Raw genomic sequence first — 18,726 nt, 5'->3', positions numbered from 1 at the left:
CACAACATCTGCAATATGAGCTCTATCACTGTGCATAGAAGCTATTCAAAGCAATATATCTCCATTCTCAAAGAAGGAAGACATGTTTGCAACACCAGGAAAACATTCTCTTTGAAAATATTTTCTTTCTTTTAAAAAAAATCTTTGAATGCTTTCCTAATAACACATATACAAACATCTTCATACAAGACTGCACTAACAAACGTAGTGTGAACATGGGAAATATTAAACTCACAAGTTGAACACTTATTTCCTACACCATTTTTTTTACTGAACTGCTGAGAAATGCTTTTCTCATCCCTAACAGAAACGGTGCAGGATCTCTAGGCATAATCAACCTTCCCTTTAAGTAAAACAGGATCCTGTTATTTATTTAATACACTTTAAAAAAAAAAGAAAAAATGCTTGCCAAGTCAAGAGAGAAGAACTGCTGTAGTTTCTGTTATAAAAAATATATTTTTGCCTTTATCTACAGACTGGTAGTAACTATCACAACATTTAAAGGAGTAAGAAAAGCGCATTACCTTCACTATCAATCCTTTGGAGTCAACCATCCATATCCTTTTGATAGCTGCATCTTTAGACATCCCTTCTTTTTCCATAGCCATAACAATTAGGTTTGCTATCCCCAGTGCAGCCTGTAGGAAAAATAAAAGAATTATATGAAACTAGAAATGAAAGAAATTCCCTACTGACTTGTTTCCCCCAGCCATTATTTTAAAAAAGTCACTTCATTTTATTTAATAATAAAACAGTAATGAATGGGCACTAATACTCAGTAATTAGAAACCATATTGAAAAGTACAGATACACCTTAGGGTGGCAACTGAAGTGCGGATAGCATAATAACCAAACTCCAATTTAAATGTTAAAACTAACACTTATTCCGTATAGTCATATAAAATTGTAGGTTGCTTTTTTGTTGTTGTTGTTGTTGTTGATAAAGGTTTGTTTTTCTTTGTAATTTAAACCAAAGGAAATCACATTCTACCAGAAAGTAAAATGCAGTCCTAAAATAATTTTTGTTCCTTATCTTTCTTTAAAATATCCATCAAGAAATTAATCTCCTTTTACCTACTGTTCATGCATTTTGTAACTGTAGACTTGGCTGTGCTCCCAATGAATGCAGTGGCAAGAAAAAAATCACTTACCAATATTTTGCTGAAACATATCATTCTTAATGGATTTTATATTTCAGCCAACAGATCAAATATAGGAATAGATTGAAAAGCAGGCAACAAAATGAGCCAACAGTCCACTCGGTATTTTTGATTACTAACTCATATATATTAACAATAGTGATTCTGATTCTTGTTCTTTATTTTTCAGTTTCACTGAGAATTAACTGAGATTCTCTTTTTCTACCTAACAGTTAAGAAATATGTACTTTTATTAGGAATGAGCTCACATGGCTGGGAGGATAGGTACAATAACCTCTTTGCAGCACAGAAACACTGAAAAAACTGATAAGAGAACCCCAAAACATTTGACTGTGAATTCATCTGTCTGCTGAATATGGAGCAAAGTCAGGAGAAAGAACATTAGAGACTGACAGTCTTGATGGAAAAAGGCACTGACATACACCAGGCATTCTCCACACACCTGATCTATTTCAGTGAAACCAAATATTGAATCATATTAAAAATATCTGGACTACACAAAGGTGAGTCAATCTGTTGCACCTACAAAGGAGATTTGTGACCATGAAAAATATTTTTCACAAGTTTTCATGGCACCATAGTCTTACTTCATATACCAGTTGACAGCCACACTATGGATAAGTACAACTTTGACTTGTGCGTCAGCAGCTTGGGAATGTATGTGGAACAACTAGTGTGAAAAAATAAGCATTCATAACAATCTTCAGAAATTCATGATCTTCACATGAAGAATAGTAGAGAACTATAATTAATGACAGGAAAAATCTACAGGGGCACTGCTTGTTTTTGTTTTTTGTTTTTTAAGTTTCTATTGAGAGCTGTTCAGTAATTTACAGCTGAAGAGCTAAAGCCTCATGTTTAAAGAGAACGGATCTCAAAATTCCTTGTGGAAAATATGAGGCCTGAATGCATAATCAGAAAAGATTTTTGTAAGTTTACATTTGAATTAAGCAGTGACTTTTATCAGCTTTCAGTGATAATTCCGCCTATTTTATCTCCTTGCAAATTGGATGCATTATAACTTAAATAAATATTAAGAAACATTTTCAAAGTAGAACTCCTGCTGTCTAAAAACACATACCTCTCCAGCTCCCTGGAACAACACTGTGTGATCTGATAACCTGTTCTTAGTGATACGCAGAGCTGCAAGAAGACCTGCAACCGCCACAGATGCTGTTCCTGAAGAAATAAATGGTTGTCTTTTATTAGTCCACAAAGAACAACAAGGCATTAGGCATACATTTCATTTGATTTCACCCTTCTCTTTCAGCTAAAACATAGATACTTGGCCTAGTAAGAAAACATTCAGTGGAACTGCAGTTTTCTGTACTTTGTCTTTATGAAAATAAGATGTAGGTGGGAATATCTTCATTCTGACACTAAATAAAATATGATCTATAGATCAGTTCATTCTACTGAATGGGCATCATGACTGGTGCAATCAAAATATGACCAAATATTCTAGTTACAATCTTTTTCAGGAAGAAAAAACTGGATAGCCCAGAAAGAAGCATTCTGAATGGTTCCAGATTTTGAAAATTAAGAACAAAGTCACTCTTGAAACAGGTATCAGCACCAAACCTACTGGAGATAACAGTTCTTTGGAACTGTTGAGAACCGATAATGCTATAATGGCCATACTACTACATAATAATAAACCCTTCTCATGTAGATGTTGTCAGAGTAGAAAAGCAAATTGCAAACCTTTACAGAGAAACCAAGGGAGCTGAATAAGATCGGCTTATTTGAGGCACCAACCCTCCCACTGCATCTGAAAACTTCTGTAATAATTCTTTGGAGGGGATGGTTCACATTACTACTGATTTTTCCTTCAGAGGAACTTGAGGCCTTCAAAAGCACCTGGCCAACTGCACATTGGCCATTTCCCCTCAACATACAGTTCCCCTGCCCGAGGTACTTTTGCTATTCACAAGCTCACTTTCCCACAAGCAAAGACAAGTTTAAAGCTGTAACCTCTATGTTAAGCTTAAGGAGATGGTCAAAACAGGTTTGTAGGCACACAAACCTCTTAGTGTCAAACACAGATAGTGAAGAAGTTAAAAGAATAGCAGTAGTAGAGAACCTGGGAGTAGGTAGATCTGTCCTTAAAAGACAGCATTTGGTGCTGAAAGCTTGGTTTGAATCAGTGGTTTCTATGTAGGAACATCTAGTTTTCATAAATAAATAGTTAAAAAAAAAATGTAACCCCTGGTAAAAATTGAGCAAATATTTTAAAGCTGAGAGGTCCATCTGAACAGTTAAAAAGCATGCCTATAGGACTAAAGAAAAAATTATTTGTTGTGTGCTTTTGACTATGATGTTTCCCTTCAATCCTCAGGAATACAGGACATCTTGTTCTTAGCCCACTTAATGTTTAGACCATACAGTTTTGTCATTTTTAGTCATTTTTATTACTTGTTCAGAGCTGAGATCATTTACGCTCTTCTCCTGCATTTTTAAAAAATAAAAATAAAAAATGGTTCCTCTGAGGCATAGCTTCAGGAACACCAAGTGTCAGGCTGAGATACTTCCACCCAGCAGTGTCCAAGAGTTAGTTTGTTTCTTTCCCAGACGAATTTAAGTCTTCCTCTGGAAAGTGCCAAGTTGGCAAAGACCAATAATGGCAAACCAGAGAAGTCAGACCTACTTCTCAGTTTCCCTTGGTACTCTACCAAACAATCCTCATAACCTTCAATAAAACCCCATCCTCTCTTTGGATGCCAAGTGCTTTCTTCTATTTTATGTTACACAGCTGTGTTTGCAGGAGAGGAGGAGGAAGCTGACATAACATAGCTGACTCCTAAAGCCATTGATCTCCCCCTGAAAAAGAAGGCCCCGTTCCCAGCTCCTGCAGTCCCTTCTGTCAGGCAGGAGATGGCCAGAAATCACGGCACAACCGCTCCCTGACAGCAGTGGAGCTTTTGGAGAGCCAGGAAATCTTCTCTCCAGGCTGCTTGTTCGTGATGGAGACAAAATGAAATTGTGTTAATTTATCATGAATAGGAATGCTGGGACCCTGCTTATCTTCCTGGCTGATGTATTGCTAAGTTTTTTAGCTGGAAAAATGAACTGTGATTATATCTGATCAGTTGGAATATCATCTTGTGTTTTAAGGAAAAAGAGACAAAATACAAAAAATGAATCATAGAATCATTTGAGTTGAAACAGACCCTATACTATGTTGAAAGACAATTAAATTTTGCACGTTATGTGAGCTTTTTCTACCGGTATGTTCATTCTGAGGATGATTCAGAAAGTTTAGGTTAGCAACATACCAATATTCTGCATTTCTCATGAATTACAATTTTTACAGAAGAACTGCCCTGAAAATTGTAATTTAGACGTACTCTGTATTGGGTTTTTTTTTTGCCTCTAGAAAGCATAATGACCCTATTTATTAGAGCACTGAGTTCTCTATCACTGTTTGCTGATGGCAGCAGCTGTCATCACTCCTCATCAACAGCTTCCTTCATTCATTCCTCATGGAAGGAGGGCAGCTGACTGAGTGAAAGGCAGATCTGTCTGACCGGAACTGCTCCCATCTTCCATTTCACTGTGAACACCAAGTCAGGTTTTTGAAAAGGATCAAAATGCAATTCACATCAAACTGCCAGAGCATAACTGGTTCTGGAGGATGTTACAGTGCAGAAAAAGAATCTCACTGCTTTTTCTGCTCTCTCTTTCATGATGAGAAGTGGCTTTCCTTCCCTCTCCCACAGAGCATAGGTTAAATCCACTCTGTGCAGATTAAAACGGACATTGGTATTGTTTTGAAAATGGATTCCTTTGTCCCAAATTTTCTACACGATAGCTATAGCAAGATTAATAATTAAAGGTATTTTTCTAAGGAAATGTAAATCTAGATGTGAAATTTGGAAGTGCACTGTTCTTTAACAAGTTTTTGTGTTCAATCCAAGGTGCTTAGTCTTGCTTGGTACTGTAAACAATATGATCGAGCATGAATATGTTACAGGAATTCCTAGAGACCACAATTGAAAATGCTTTACAGAGCAGTCTTCTTTCAGTAGATGCAACATTAAAAAAAAAAAAAAAAAAAAAAAAGAGGGGAAAGGCCCCAAAACAAAAGGATGGGAAACTTAATTTTTATTGGATGCAGTTTAATTTGAATAAGCAATAACTGATTTATGGCATTAAAGCACTTATACGTTATTTAAATTAAAAAAAAAAAAAAAGTAATTGGATCATAATTTCCCTTATTTTGTTTTCTCAACAGCATCTTTAAATGCTAGCAAACATAGCAAACAAAAGGAGAGGAAGCTTTGCAGAATATCCTAAGATCTTAAGTATTCATTCTGGGCTAAAGAATTAGGAAGTGGTAAAACCAAAACTTGTATTTCTCAAAACACGACATAATAGAAATCATATGTTAACAGTGTCATTCTTCCAACTGACACAGAGTGCCGGAAAAAATGCATTGTCCTCTTTTACTCCTACTGGGAAAAAAAAACGTGAGAGTAAGTGTCCTATCTAATAGATGCGATTTCATTTAGTAGTGAGGTAAAGGCTAAGGGTAGTTTATATCCCATACAAATCCTATCCCTGCTTCACACTGCAGCATGAGCAGTGCAAGGAGGGTGGGAACGTGCAGGGAAGGAGGAGTGGAGCCTTTGAAAAAGAGCAAATATGATATCTTTGAGGAGGGATAAAGCAAAGAGTTGCTGTTGGCTGAGGCTGGAAGGGAGTGATGGAGTGCAAAGCCCTTGCCCAAGCAGAGCCACCTGGAACAGGCCGCCTGGAGGCAAGATTTTTTCACCCATAATGATGGAAAAATGAAAGAGAAGAATACTTGTATATGCACATTCTTGTACATACACTTGGAAAGGTATACAAAAGCTACTCTGGGGGACTTATTTGAAAACATGTTGATTTCAGCGTGAATTTACCAGCATGGACAGGTGACAGCGTGCATATACCAGAAGAAAAAAACAATTCACATAGACCTACGGTATATGTCTTGATAGGGTTGTTATTATTATCATTGCTATTAAATTTAAAAGATTCTAACATTTGTTCCACCTGTGAGCACATTTCACCCCACATTAGGAAAGAAGTTTGTACAGTTTACACTTACTATCTGAATTTGAGATACGATATAAACATTTCAATTAGGGTATATCTCCCAATTTCACATTTCCCAAATTCCTTGTAAGAGAATGGATTTGACTCCTCACACCCATCACAACAAAAACAAAACCTTTTTTCCAATTGATTTCAAGGACTGGAATTTCCAGATACTAAGTGAAACATTTTCAATGTTAGCATTAAAAAGAATTACATTTTGAAAAGGAGAATATTTTTCACAGAGAATTCAGATTTCTGAGAATTGCACTGATTAAATGTTGAATTGGTCATAATATAACTTTCAGGTCATATTTCCCCAATTATTGAAGTGGTCTGCTAAAAATTTATCATATGATTTAAATAAAAACACGGAAAATGAAATAATAATATTAAACTCTACATGCTCTACATTTTTACTTTAGGTTTATTGTTTTTAATAAAGTTTTGATTCAATTAAACAGCACGCAGCTGTTAAAAACAGACGACATCTAAGATCATGATGAATACTGAAGTTATTTACATGGAGAAATCACACTGTATCAAAATTATTTTTGTTGGCATAAAGTACAGGTTCTCTGCCCATAATGGCACAATAAATTAGTGCTAGAATGCTAAATAAAAACTTACAGAATTATATGCACATAGAAACATCTTACATAGATTGGCTTATGCTCTAAAAGTTTGTCATTTCCCATTGAGGCAATTCTGAAGTACGAAAGTGGGGAAAATCACAACAGTTGGCTGAAATAATTGGCAACCTAGGGAAATTCATCCACACCAGCAGTGACTAAAAGCAATCACTGTGTGACAAACATTGAGAGACTCACATAAAATGAATGCTCAACTCCTAAGACATAGAAACTTGCCTTGAGCCACTGATTGTGCTTGAGTAGCAAAAAGTCTTTCAACAGGAACAGCAAAACCAAACCAGGAGTGGGAAGGGAGTGCTATGGCATCCCACCTTGCCAACAGCTGGGCTTTATGAGAGGCTCCACCATTGCAGAGGCACCCAGCAGTCAGGCACACAGCACCCAGGCTGCCACAGCAGCAGGGGCATAACTGCAGGCACCAAGGCTGCCCCTGACTGTATACACAGCATGCCATCTGCTTAGCAAAGCACTCAAGATTTCAGACACTGTTATTCCAGACCTGCATCTTCTTTAACCGGCATTAACAGGTTTCTTCAAAAACCTTGTGGCAGGAAACAGAACAGGATGGTTTCTCTGAGGGGATTTTTCAGGCTCCTGAACTGTGAATCCCAACACTGTCTCCTTTCAGGGAGGCTCACCAAGTGGAGATCATCTTCCACCCTAATAACCTACATGCTTTGTGTCAGAAGACCTGATTCATTTTGTAGCATTGGTGCAAGGCAGAACTTTGGGAGAGAAAAAAAACCTGTGTCTTAAAGAAAAATCCACACTATCCTTACGATCTCTCTTTCCTAAATATACTGGAGACAAACAGATTTTTGAACCTAATTTAAATGAGGCATTTAAAAATTTTGTAAAGCTTGACATGAAAATACTAATATTTCTCGCATATATAAGATCACTAATAAAAACAAGTCAGTGTTGGAGAATTATAGAATGCTTTGGATTGAAAGGGACCTTTTAAGATCATCTAGTTTCAATTCTCCTGCTATAGGCAGGGATACTTCCCTCTAAACCGGGTTGCTCAAAGCCCCATCTAGCTTGGCCATTAATGCTTCCAGGGAGGGGATATGCACAGCCTCACTGGGCAACCTGTTCCAGTTTCTGAAGTAGCCTGGAAAAATTGTACTGTTTAGAAATGGAAAACCTCTGAGGATTGCTATAGAGATTAGCACCATCTACCTCAGTAATGTGGTCAGGTGAGAGATCCTAAGGTGTTACACACTTGGAAGAGAAAGAGAGAAAAGGAAGAAGAGATCCCTGGATCTGTATTTGGGCTGTTATTCCACTTCCACAGTACAGGGGAAGGCGGCAATCTACAAAAAAGGTATTGAAGGTTTTTTTGTGGAGATAAGAGGACAAACAACAGAGAGCTAAGGCAGGCTAACTGTATCCTCCTTCACCTTCTGGAAGATACATAAGCATTATGGCTGGAGGTCAGCCTGAAGTCCAAAATATCACCAAGGGAAATACTAAAAGACCCACAAAGACAAATTGAATTGCAGAAACTGAATAAATTTAAAGACTCTGGGTGATTGCATGACTAAGGAACTCATGAGTCCCTGAAATAGGGCCTAGATCCCACAAGCAACACAAAAATGATTTCAAAAACTGAAGCATCTACTGCTTGGCTTTGTGTCCCTGAGAGGTACTGGAAATTAAGACAGCTCAGCTCCCAGTTTTGATCTCACTTGTGCTGAGAACATCTGAAATCATGAAGGGGCAAGAGGCAGCTGGGTGCACAGCTCCTTCCTTCCCTGGGTGCCTCACCCCAGTACTTCCATTTTCAGTCCTTTGGCAAGGAAATCGTGCACTTAAGGCCCTGGAGAAGTCATTTTCCAGTGCTGTTTTCCTGACAAGAAGTTAGACAGCTCACAAAGGAACTTGTCTCCTTTCTTGGGAGGAAAACATTGCAAGGCCTACCAGACTGAGACCTGAGGCAACCCCCTTGCTTACTGGCAAAACCCAGAAGTCACAGCAGAGCACAGTCACACAGGCTCTGACTTCTGCTGCCGACTTTTCTCACTGGAAATCTTTATTCTCATTCTTGATCTTCTCCTTTCGTCAGTTTCTACAAATGACTCAGACTGGAAAGCAGAGTCAGGGGGATAATTTCCCTCTAAAATTGAATGCAGCCCTGAGACTGCAACACAAATCAGAAGGATACTTAGCTGAGTTGTCAGTGTAAGAACTGAAATAAATGTTGACATTTATCAAGAAAGCTCTGTTGCACAGGGAAATGGTAGCTGTAACTGGAAAGACAAAAAAATAATTAAAAAAAAAAACCCTGAGAGAAGTGCAGTCCAGGCTCAAAACTTGACATTTGCCCAAAGATCTGAAGTAAATCATTTATATGAGAAAGCTAAGCACACATTGAAGCTACTAAAAAAACCCTGAAGAGTGAACATCTAAATAAAGCATGAGAAGGGAAATAAATGAGAGAGGAAAGGTTAAGGTCAAAGACAGCTCACCAGAAAGCCATGCTAAGGAAACCCAAGGCTAAATGTGACCCCATACTAACATCCTCAAGTAGCATAGGGAAAATTATTTCTCTGACATGTAAGCATCAGAACAGAAAAAAAAGAGTTTGTTACCTTGAATGTCATCATTGAAAGTGCAATACTTGTTACGGTACTTATGCAGCAGGCGGAATGCATTAACATTAGCAAAATCCTCAAATTGAATGAGACAGTTCATGCCATAACTGGAAAGACAAAATAGAAAGTGCAATATATTATGAAAATATGTAATTGTGTATTAAAAGGCTACTAATATTTGCAATCAGATTTTGAATACAAGTATAATATGATGATATAATATGATAACATCTGCTAATACATTTCTGTAACATTCTGTATCTACATGCTAATATAAATTATCTACAAGGCATAATTAGAATGCTAATGTTCTTTACTCAGTTCTAGGTTAAAAATAAAAGATCAGGGAAAAGGCCTGCAGACATCTCAGCAGCAGTCTTCATAGAGCAATCGGCTAATGAGTAAAAAGATTGGACCCATAGGAAGGGCAGTAAGGAAGTAACATATTCAGAATGTGGATTTTATTTTAATGTTATTTTACAGATCAGCAGCTCAACGTCACTCACAGTGCCATACTAACCCATTCCTGTTATAAAGTAAGCTTTTAGTAGCAAGATAATTAATCTAGACAAATGGTAAACATACGACAACATATTAAGGAAGGAAACCAGAGTTTGAATAGAGTTACACTTGGCTAAAATATAAGAAAAATTTGTGTATATGCAGAAAAAATGTTATCTAAATGTTATATCTACTGTTTGACTGGGTTGTCAGAAAGGATTGTCTGATACGAATTTGAAACCTTTCTTAAATAATGCACTCAGAAGCAAAGCTACCAGCCATTTCTACACTTTGTTGTCCTCGTAGCTAATGAAATAATTCAAACTGATATTTTCTATAGTATGTTGAAAACATCTGTATACACTATATGAATACATCATATTTTGAAATTGTAGTATGCATTTGCAGCAGAGCACATTAGCAACAGAAAAACATAAACTAACCAAAAAACATAACTGGAATACTTACACAAGGGGGAAAAAAGAGTACAACTTCAGAAGTTTAAAATGTAGGGTCAGTACTAAAACTGCCTGTAGAGGTTTGGAAATATCACATAAACTTTATCCTACCCTGGAATAATATTAGAATTTCTTTAAAAAGTGTTTTATACTTCAGTAAATCCAATGTCAATTCACACAGAGTAAGAGACTTTCTGTTTAAAACTTTTAAAGAGTACTGAAGTAAGGTTTGTTAGTTATGAAGTTATTGCCATTAGAGAGTAAGCAGACAAGATCTCAAGCAGTTTCTGCTTCATCCAGAAAAGCAATACATACATGTAATGGGCAGTTCACTATACTCTGCTCTAATGGTAATTGAGTTTTCTTTAAACTGCGTATGTTTGTCAGCTGTTTGTTAGCATAGACATCAGTATAGAAAATGCAAAAAACTCCTGTAACTAATTTCCATAGAAATCACATGTTTACACCCACATTACAATTAAACAAAACTACAAAGATTCCACTGGCAAGAATGGTAATCCCTGCTTAAAATATATGCATCTTCAGCTTTTATGGAAAAACCTGGGCTTCTTCAGCAGCATGACAGACAACCATTAAAATACAACTTGGCTAGTCAGTAATTGAGTATAGTAAACCACAGCTGAGTTCAAATAAGAGAAGAAAATACAGCTACTTTTCAAAAATTATCTTAAATCTCTAACGCTATTCAGTATCTGACATGAATTGCTGTGATTCCATAAGGATCCAGAAGCTAATCGTTGGATAATAATTTGAAACTAATGAGATTAACACTCTCAAGCCCCAGAACTTGGTCAAAGTGCTTTTCTGATGATATTATGACATTCTTTACCAAGTAAAACATTCAGTTTTCTCATCTGCATTTGATTTTTCTCTATTTTCTTATTTGCTGCCTTTCTAGACACATATCAAAACCCTCTGTGATATACATTAAATTAGAGTCTCAATAGAAAATATTCACTCTGTAGTGAGCACACTACCCATACTGTGGAGCAAGATACTTTGCCTGATTGATTAAAATAAAAGGAACAAAGGCCCAACAAATGACAGTCTAATCCTGGGCCTCTCAAATTTTGACATTACAGCAGAAGAAAATTATATGCCTCATTTTTATTCAATGCAAGTGGTATATATGAGACCGAAGTAAAAGCCTGAGGCCTTGGTGGTGCTCATGACTAGTAGTACTTCATGAGGTTTGTGAAGGTTTAGCATTAGTGCATCAAAGAAGTCCAGCTAAGTTCAGTCACTGGCATCCATGACAGTCAAGAAAAAGGTAGCATTTATCTGCTTGGAGCACTCCTGCTCCCACAGTTGCACCTGCTATTTAAAACCACTAACAGGTGATAAATGCAAATGAAGCAACACAGAAGAGAAAATCTCTGGCAATTCAGAAAACCCCCTTGCAATCGTTAACTGGCTTTTGAATGGTTTTAGTTAGAGACTTCTAAAAAGGGAGAATATTCGAATCAACACCCATGAAAACAGAATGTTTCTCTTTTTTGTGCCTCATATCACTTCATCACAAGTTTTTGGATGCCCCGTCCCTACAGGTGTTCAAGGCCAGATTGGATGTGGCCCTGGGCAGCCTGGTCTAGTATTAAAAGTGGAGGTTGGTGGCCCTGCATCTGGCAGGGGGGTTGGAGATTCATGATCCTTGAGGTCCCTTCCAACCCTAGCTATTCTGTGATCCCGTGTGATTTTCAGTTTGGAAATGTATTTCTGTATAGGTGGATATGGTAGACAAATGTCTGCAGGATGAGGAAGGACAGAAGGACTTTATTGCTTGCCCAAGTTAGGTCATCAGACCCTGTTGTGCTTTTCAAACAACTCAAATTACAGTAACTGTAGACCACTACAGTGCTGTAATTCATATCATTTTTAAAACGCTATGGTAAGAGGAAATCTAAGAGTATAACTATTATGATTTTATGATTTTTGTTATCGGTATTCCACATCACAGTATCATGTAGTGTACTGGGAGTTAAAGAGTTAATGCTCTAGTTCCATGGATTGTCAATATTTCCAGGATACCTTTTACTGAAGAGAACTACAGCTCCCAGAAGACTTCACTGTTTGTTTCCATTTTCCATTCAGAAGGAAAGATAAAACTGCTCATGAGTCATGAGATTGCCCCTTATTTTATTGCTTGTCTTTGTGGTGTATAGTCGCCAGCCATCTCACCTTCAGCATTAGAATAAGGCCTTAGGTTTTGGACACTCTCTCATTTTATTTTATTTATTAGCTTCAATTCCAATTATATTATATTATATTGCGTTATCTTGCATTCTGCTATCATATTTAGTAACTTAGTTTTCTCCCTTGGTTCATTGCCTTCTCCCTTGTTTGTTCTTAGGCCCATCTCTCTACCTTTTACCTTTTCCTCCTTTCCTCCATTTCAGAGCATGGGTCCACAGTTTCCCCTGCCCCATTTAGTCACAGAACCAGGCCTTAATTAAGGCCCAAACTCTTGATAATAACTTCCTAAGACATAATACTCCTAACATCTGTTCATCAATTCTTTACGCATATACAGCACAGATTGACTTCACTGAGTTTCCTCAGATGACACAGTGAGATTTGCTACAAACAACATAATCAGATTAAAAAAGTATACTAAATGGTTGCGGCTGACTATTACATGGGGCAAGATAAAGGGAGAAGGCCCACAGCTGAATGCCAGCAGCTCCAGGAAGAACAAGAAGCTTAGGAGGCAAAGTTCTTCAAACAAGTGCCTGTCAAGATAGGAAAAGCCTTAAGAGATATTGCTTTATATTTTAAAAGCTGTGGAACTACATAATGCTATAGCACTAAATGAAGTTATTAATCTGTATATTGCTTATCTAAGTAGCTGAAGTCAAACATCACATGCTTTAGGAGAATTTCATCTTCATATTTGAAACTTTAAGACATACCATTCAAAATATAACCTGGAATCTTTCTAATTTGAATGTGTCAGTAAAAATGGAGTCATGGAAGCAAGCAAACATCCTATATGATGATCCTGCAGTGCTGTAAGTCTGAGTCACATCTAACATATCACACTTTATCACTTGCTTGAAATAGAAACAACATTTATGCATCACTATGCCTCACCCAGGTATACATAGGGGATAACTGGGAAAGTGAGGAAGCATATAACTAACATGCATGTTCACATTGAAAGGTGATATAAATTACCAAAGAAAGAACTTAACCAGTGAGCGTCAACTGCAATCAATTCTTCTTGTTTCTGGAAAATATTTCTCTGGTAGCAGTAGCTTGGCTTCAGTAATCTGGCTAGGACTGCTGGATTCCAGCAGGCAAGTATCTCGTAGCTGCAAATTCCTCTCTTTCATCTGTTTGGGCTCTGTCACTGTGGTAGCTGATTAAAAAAATTATAAATCATCCCTAAAAAATGATAATTCAGACAACTGCTCTCCCTCATAAATCCTGTTTCATCACCCACGTCATTTTGTGTACTTGAAACTTAGTCTCTTGAAGTCACGTAGGCAGTCTGAATCACAATCCAACTGGACACAAATTCAAAGGCATCTTTCCTTTTTCTGTTATGGACAGAAAATGCTGACAAGAGTGATGGTAAGTATGTAACTTCAGATTTGTCACTGAGTGTAGGAGGCAAATACTGGACAATGGATTAAAAAAAGACAGTCCATTAGAACAATGTGTTGTTGTCAGAAAACACTCTAATGCTATTGCTTATTTACAACATATTTTGGGTAACAGCCTTAGTTTATTTTGCTCTATTTATAAATAAATTTAAATTCAACTGTCTATGACAACAATGTTAATCTCTCAGAATAATTTTCTGGATTATATATTTATGTAATGGTCTGGAGAATAATGTCCACAGCTCCTTAACCATACCAAATTCATAATACTAGCATTTTGGCAACCCCAAACAGGGAAAACCCTCAAGAATCTAACGGGAGCATTAAAAGTTTGGGCATGATTTTGAATTCAAACCATACGATCAGTGAAATCCACACTTACTTCTGCAGCAAATATTTTTTTCTGGAAATATATTTAGATCATTTGTTCTTATTGCCAGCCATTGTTTTGGAAACCTTCCTAAAGGGGCAAGTAGCTGTTTTTCAGGCTTTTAGAGTTTCCAGAATCCCGTATGAGTATTTTCTTTGTTCATGGGGTCTGGAACTGAAAGAGACTTAAAAGCCATCAGAATTGGCTGCTGACACCCATTCCCAAGAAGGGGCTGAAGCAAAATGGTAGCAATATTGGCATTCTCTCCTTTTTCTTGTGCGTCAGTCAGTCCCACTGCCAGCCAGGCCCATTTATAGTGCATCAAGACAATGTGGAAACAATCTTATTCCTTTCTACTCCAAGTGCTCCAAGTTTGCTCATTTCCATACATCTCACTGCTCAAAGCAAACTTAAAGCACAACAATCATCAATCTCATTGTTGTGCCAAAGCTTTCAGGAAGGAATGTCTTCCCACTGTCCCTCCCAGTAGCTCCTCTGACCTGGATATCTTCCCTCCCCCAAGCTTTTAACTTTGTTTCATCATGCATCCATCCTAGTATCCCTTCTTCTAACACAATTTGAACCTTCTGGTTAACTTCAACTAAATTTGGCAGAGGGGGATGGAGATTTCCGCACTAATTGCTACCTGTCTGTTCCATGGAAAAAAGTGATGGAGACAAGAAACACTCGCATAAAATCCTGATGTGCTGCAGCTGCACAGGACAGAAAACCCTTCAAGGTGTACTCAGCTCCTGACAGTGCTGCAATGAGAATACTTTCCCAGGAGAGATATCTTTAAATAACAGATAATTCTCACTCTTGGTCCTGAATTGGAACAGCAAGTTGGAGACATAGCATTCTTCACAGGAAGAGATTGTCTGCAGAACTTTTTCTAAAGAACTGTCAGCATCTCAGCTTTCCACAGGGAAGTCTGTTATGTGGAGAGTATCTCTGATGCTTATAAGGAGACAAACAAAAACAGATTTTCAGTCCATGCTCAGACACCTCTTACATAAGGGGCTTCCCGTGCAAAAAAAGAAATCATCTGAAAGCTTTTGCAATACAGGAGCATAAACAATTACTACAAGTAAAAGGTGGTCTATTTTTTAACTTAATTTTTCATAATCTTGGTTGCATCACACTGTGTAGAGACTACTACTTGCTCTTTAAATTGAAGACTTTGTTGAAATATTAAATTGAAAACATTTTTAAGGATACTCTGTTTAATTTTTGTGCATTTATTGCTCAACTAAAAGACTGATACTGATGGTCACTAGAGAATCTGAGGTAGCTTTCCTCTACTTCAGTATCTCATTGAATTAGCTATCAAATTTTTCAAGGCTGTAAAACGTAAAGACTGTTAAATAACTCATCTAAGTTAGCACTGTTGTAATTCTGAGTGGGTTTTTTGTTGTTATTTTAGTTTGGTTTGTTTGTTTTTTTTTTTTGCATTTAGATATTTGTTCTAAAGTTCTTCACACAGTGTTCTTAGGAACTGGGCTCTATTACAACCTTGACTTTTCCAGTGCATGCTTATAGAGTCTTGTAAAAGATATGGACTAGTATGAATGAGCTATGACTGGAAACATATACAAAAGCACCAGAATAAAAAGCAATGGAAATATAAAGGGAACAGCTTGCATTGATAACAAAGACAGTACTGACTGCAGAAAAATTGGAAAGAAAAAAGTCCTGATTACATGAAGAGCAACAGACCTGAGCTCAACTTAAAGGGAAAGCCATGACCACAGGAAAACAGCAGCAACAGCAGCATGCTATCACAGCACATTCCATACACACTGATGCTGCAGGAAGTCAGAACACAGTCTGAAAAATTTCAGCATGAGAACACACAGACAGACAGCAGATTTGTCTAATATGTTTGAAGACTAAACTAACCAAGATATTTGGCAAAAAAGAATCGAGCTTGTATAGATTTTGGATCTTAAAGGTGTGGAACACCTGTATTAAAAGAAGTGTATCATCTTCAGACACAAGGAACCCAGGAAATGCACCGTGGGCTTCACAGTCAAGGCTCTTCTGCCTTCAGTGCTGTGCATGAGCAATGCTGGGCAGATCACCAGGACACACAAGACTGATGCTTGTGAGTATGTAGGTGTAAGACCAAGTAGGTAAAACCAATTAGTTTGCAGACTTTGTAGCATGAAAATGCCTCCCTCTTCCATACAATCTTGCAATGTGTGTGTTCAAATTCATCTCCTCTTTGGGGATTTCGCCAACCTGCCTTCTCTCACTGTGAAAATTATTTAACTTCCCTCGGCCAGAAGGTGCCTGGATGACACAGATAGTCTTATGCTTGTTAAACAAATAATTTATAGTTCTGAAATGTCATCAAGTCAGACACGAGCCAAACTCTTACGCTCTGTTCTTGACATACACAAATATCAGCACTAATAGACCATCTCATTGCCATGAGAAAACATACCACACAAAAATTTCCACAAATGCAGAAGTATGAAGGCTTTGCTAGTGCTGAAATTAAATCAGGGAAGGAAAAAAATAACAACTAAAAGAAAACAACCCACAACACTACTGTATTATAAATGTTGACAACTTTCTTCCTCAATAAATAAATACATAAATTCCACATGTACTCGAAGTTAATAGTACAACGAATTAGAGTGACATTTCCTCGTGAATTTGAACTAGTTCACTTGTTACCTAATCCTTTAGAGAAGAGAAGGGGAGACCTCATTGTGGCCTTCCAATACTTGAAGGAAGCATATAAACAGGAGAACGGATGACTGTTTACAAGGGTGGATAGTGATAGGACAATGGGAAGTGGTTTTAAACTGAGAGAGGGGAGGTTTAGGTTGGATATTAGGAGGAAGTTTTTAGCACAGAGAGTGGTGATGCACTGGAACAGGTTGCCCAAGGAGGCTGTGGATGCCCCATGCCTGGAGGCATTCAAGACCAAGCTGGATGTGGCTCTGGGCAGCCTGCTCTGCTGGTTGGTGACCCTGCACATAGCAGGGGGGATTGAAACTAGATTATCATTGTGGTCCTTTTCAACCCAGGCCATTCTATGATTCTATTATACAATTCTATGACCCTCACCCCATCTAAGTAAAAAGTACAACTCTGGGAAATGTGATTCTGCTTCTCCAAGCTATTCTACTTCTTCTCTCAGTGTTACTGTTCTCGCTGCTCTGTGCCTTTGACCAGTGAACAAGGTCAAATTATGTTCAGTTTCATATTCATTTAAAAGAGATGAGTGCAGATCTGAGAAAGATTATCTGAGGTTATATTCTTTCTTTTCAGTTGCTGCAGTTCTTTTTTAGAGACTTGGCAGCGTGACCTCCACAAAAGGAAGGAAGGCTATTCAGCAGATGGAGCAGTCAAGTGTCTCGGCAGACTAAATCAGTGAAACAAAGAAACAAGAGAAAAATCCATCTCATCTGGAAAGAACGAGCAGCTCGATCCCCTATGAGTCCTTATCTGCAGCTAAAGGTGCAAATCACACCTTGCCCTCTCAAAACTGAAAGCAATCTTTAGTAAGCTCTTCAAGTTTTCAAAATGTAATGAGCAGTCTTAATTAAGTGGCTTTACATTCAATCAGAAAGGCTGTATATATTAAAAAAAAAAAAACTATGTTAAAAAACTATGATTATTGCTGACTGTTTCAGACTGTCACAATATTTTACTGTGCCAAGAAAATCATCACAGAGACTTAGTTGTGCTGGGAGCTGTGCTCTCTCCATCACAGCCAACACACTTTTCAAACAAAAGATTTCAATGTTCTAAATTTTTGCCAAAATTATAAAAAAATAAGTACATACAGTAGCAGTTGAGCACTGCTCAGCAAGAACATGGGAATGTCGAGGGGAAGCCATCTATATGATGAAAGATGCTATACTGTATATATTAACAATTACAGTGAATACTGGAATCATGTTCTGAGAAGCCCAGATTCCTAAATCTGGACGTGAGATGTTACTCTGAGCAGCTTCTCAAATCTGTTTTAAAATGAAAGCTGCACTTGAGAAAGAAAATATCTCATTCGAACAAACTAAATTTGAGTTGCCTAAGTGCATTTTAAGGAGTTTTGCAACATAGCACATAAAATTAGTTCTGTTTATAAAAGCCTTATCTGTCCTTGAGAATGAACTTTCGTATATTCACTGGGCTGCCCAGATACAAATTTTCCCCATATTCTATAAAAGGGTGAGGGTTTGCACTATAAGCAATAAATAAAAAAGGGATCCGTGGCTGATAATTTTACATCAGTATGTTTCATATTTTTCCCACTATATTTACACAT

At 37.5% G+C, this 18,726-nt stretch overlaps 1 protein-coding gene across 3 annotated transcripts in view; it reads right to left on the bottom strand.

The window, feature by feature from the left end:
- Positions 1–18,726, bottom strand: part of ME1 (malic enzyme 1) — a 156,931-nt gene that overhangs the window by 23,757 nt on the left and 114,448 nt on the right. For all 3 annotated transcript variants that reach the window (XM_010707673.4, XM_085216912.1, NM_001303206.1), the window contains 3 exon segments: positions 9,487–9,596; positions 2,242–2,339; positions 525–638 (listed from right to left, as the gene is read on the bottom strand). In XM_010707673.4, coding sequence (XP_010705975.1) covers positions 525–638; positions 2,242–2,339; positions 9,487–9,596 — 322 coding nt within the window.

The sequence above is a fragment of the Meleagris gallopavo genome, chromosome 2 (genome assembly GCF_905368555.1).
Source record: "Meleagris gallopavo chromosome 2, MGAL_WU_HG_1.1, whole genome shotgun sequence".
NCBI classification, from domain to species: domain Eukaryota; kingdom Metazoa; phylum Chordata; class Aves; order Galliformes; family Phasianidae; genus Meleagris; species Meleagris gallopavo.
The sequence above is the reverse complement of the archived record's forward strand: the minus strand, read 5'-3'. Positions and strand labels throughout refer to the sequence as shown.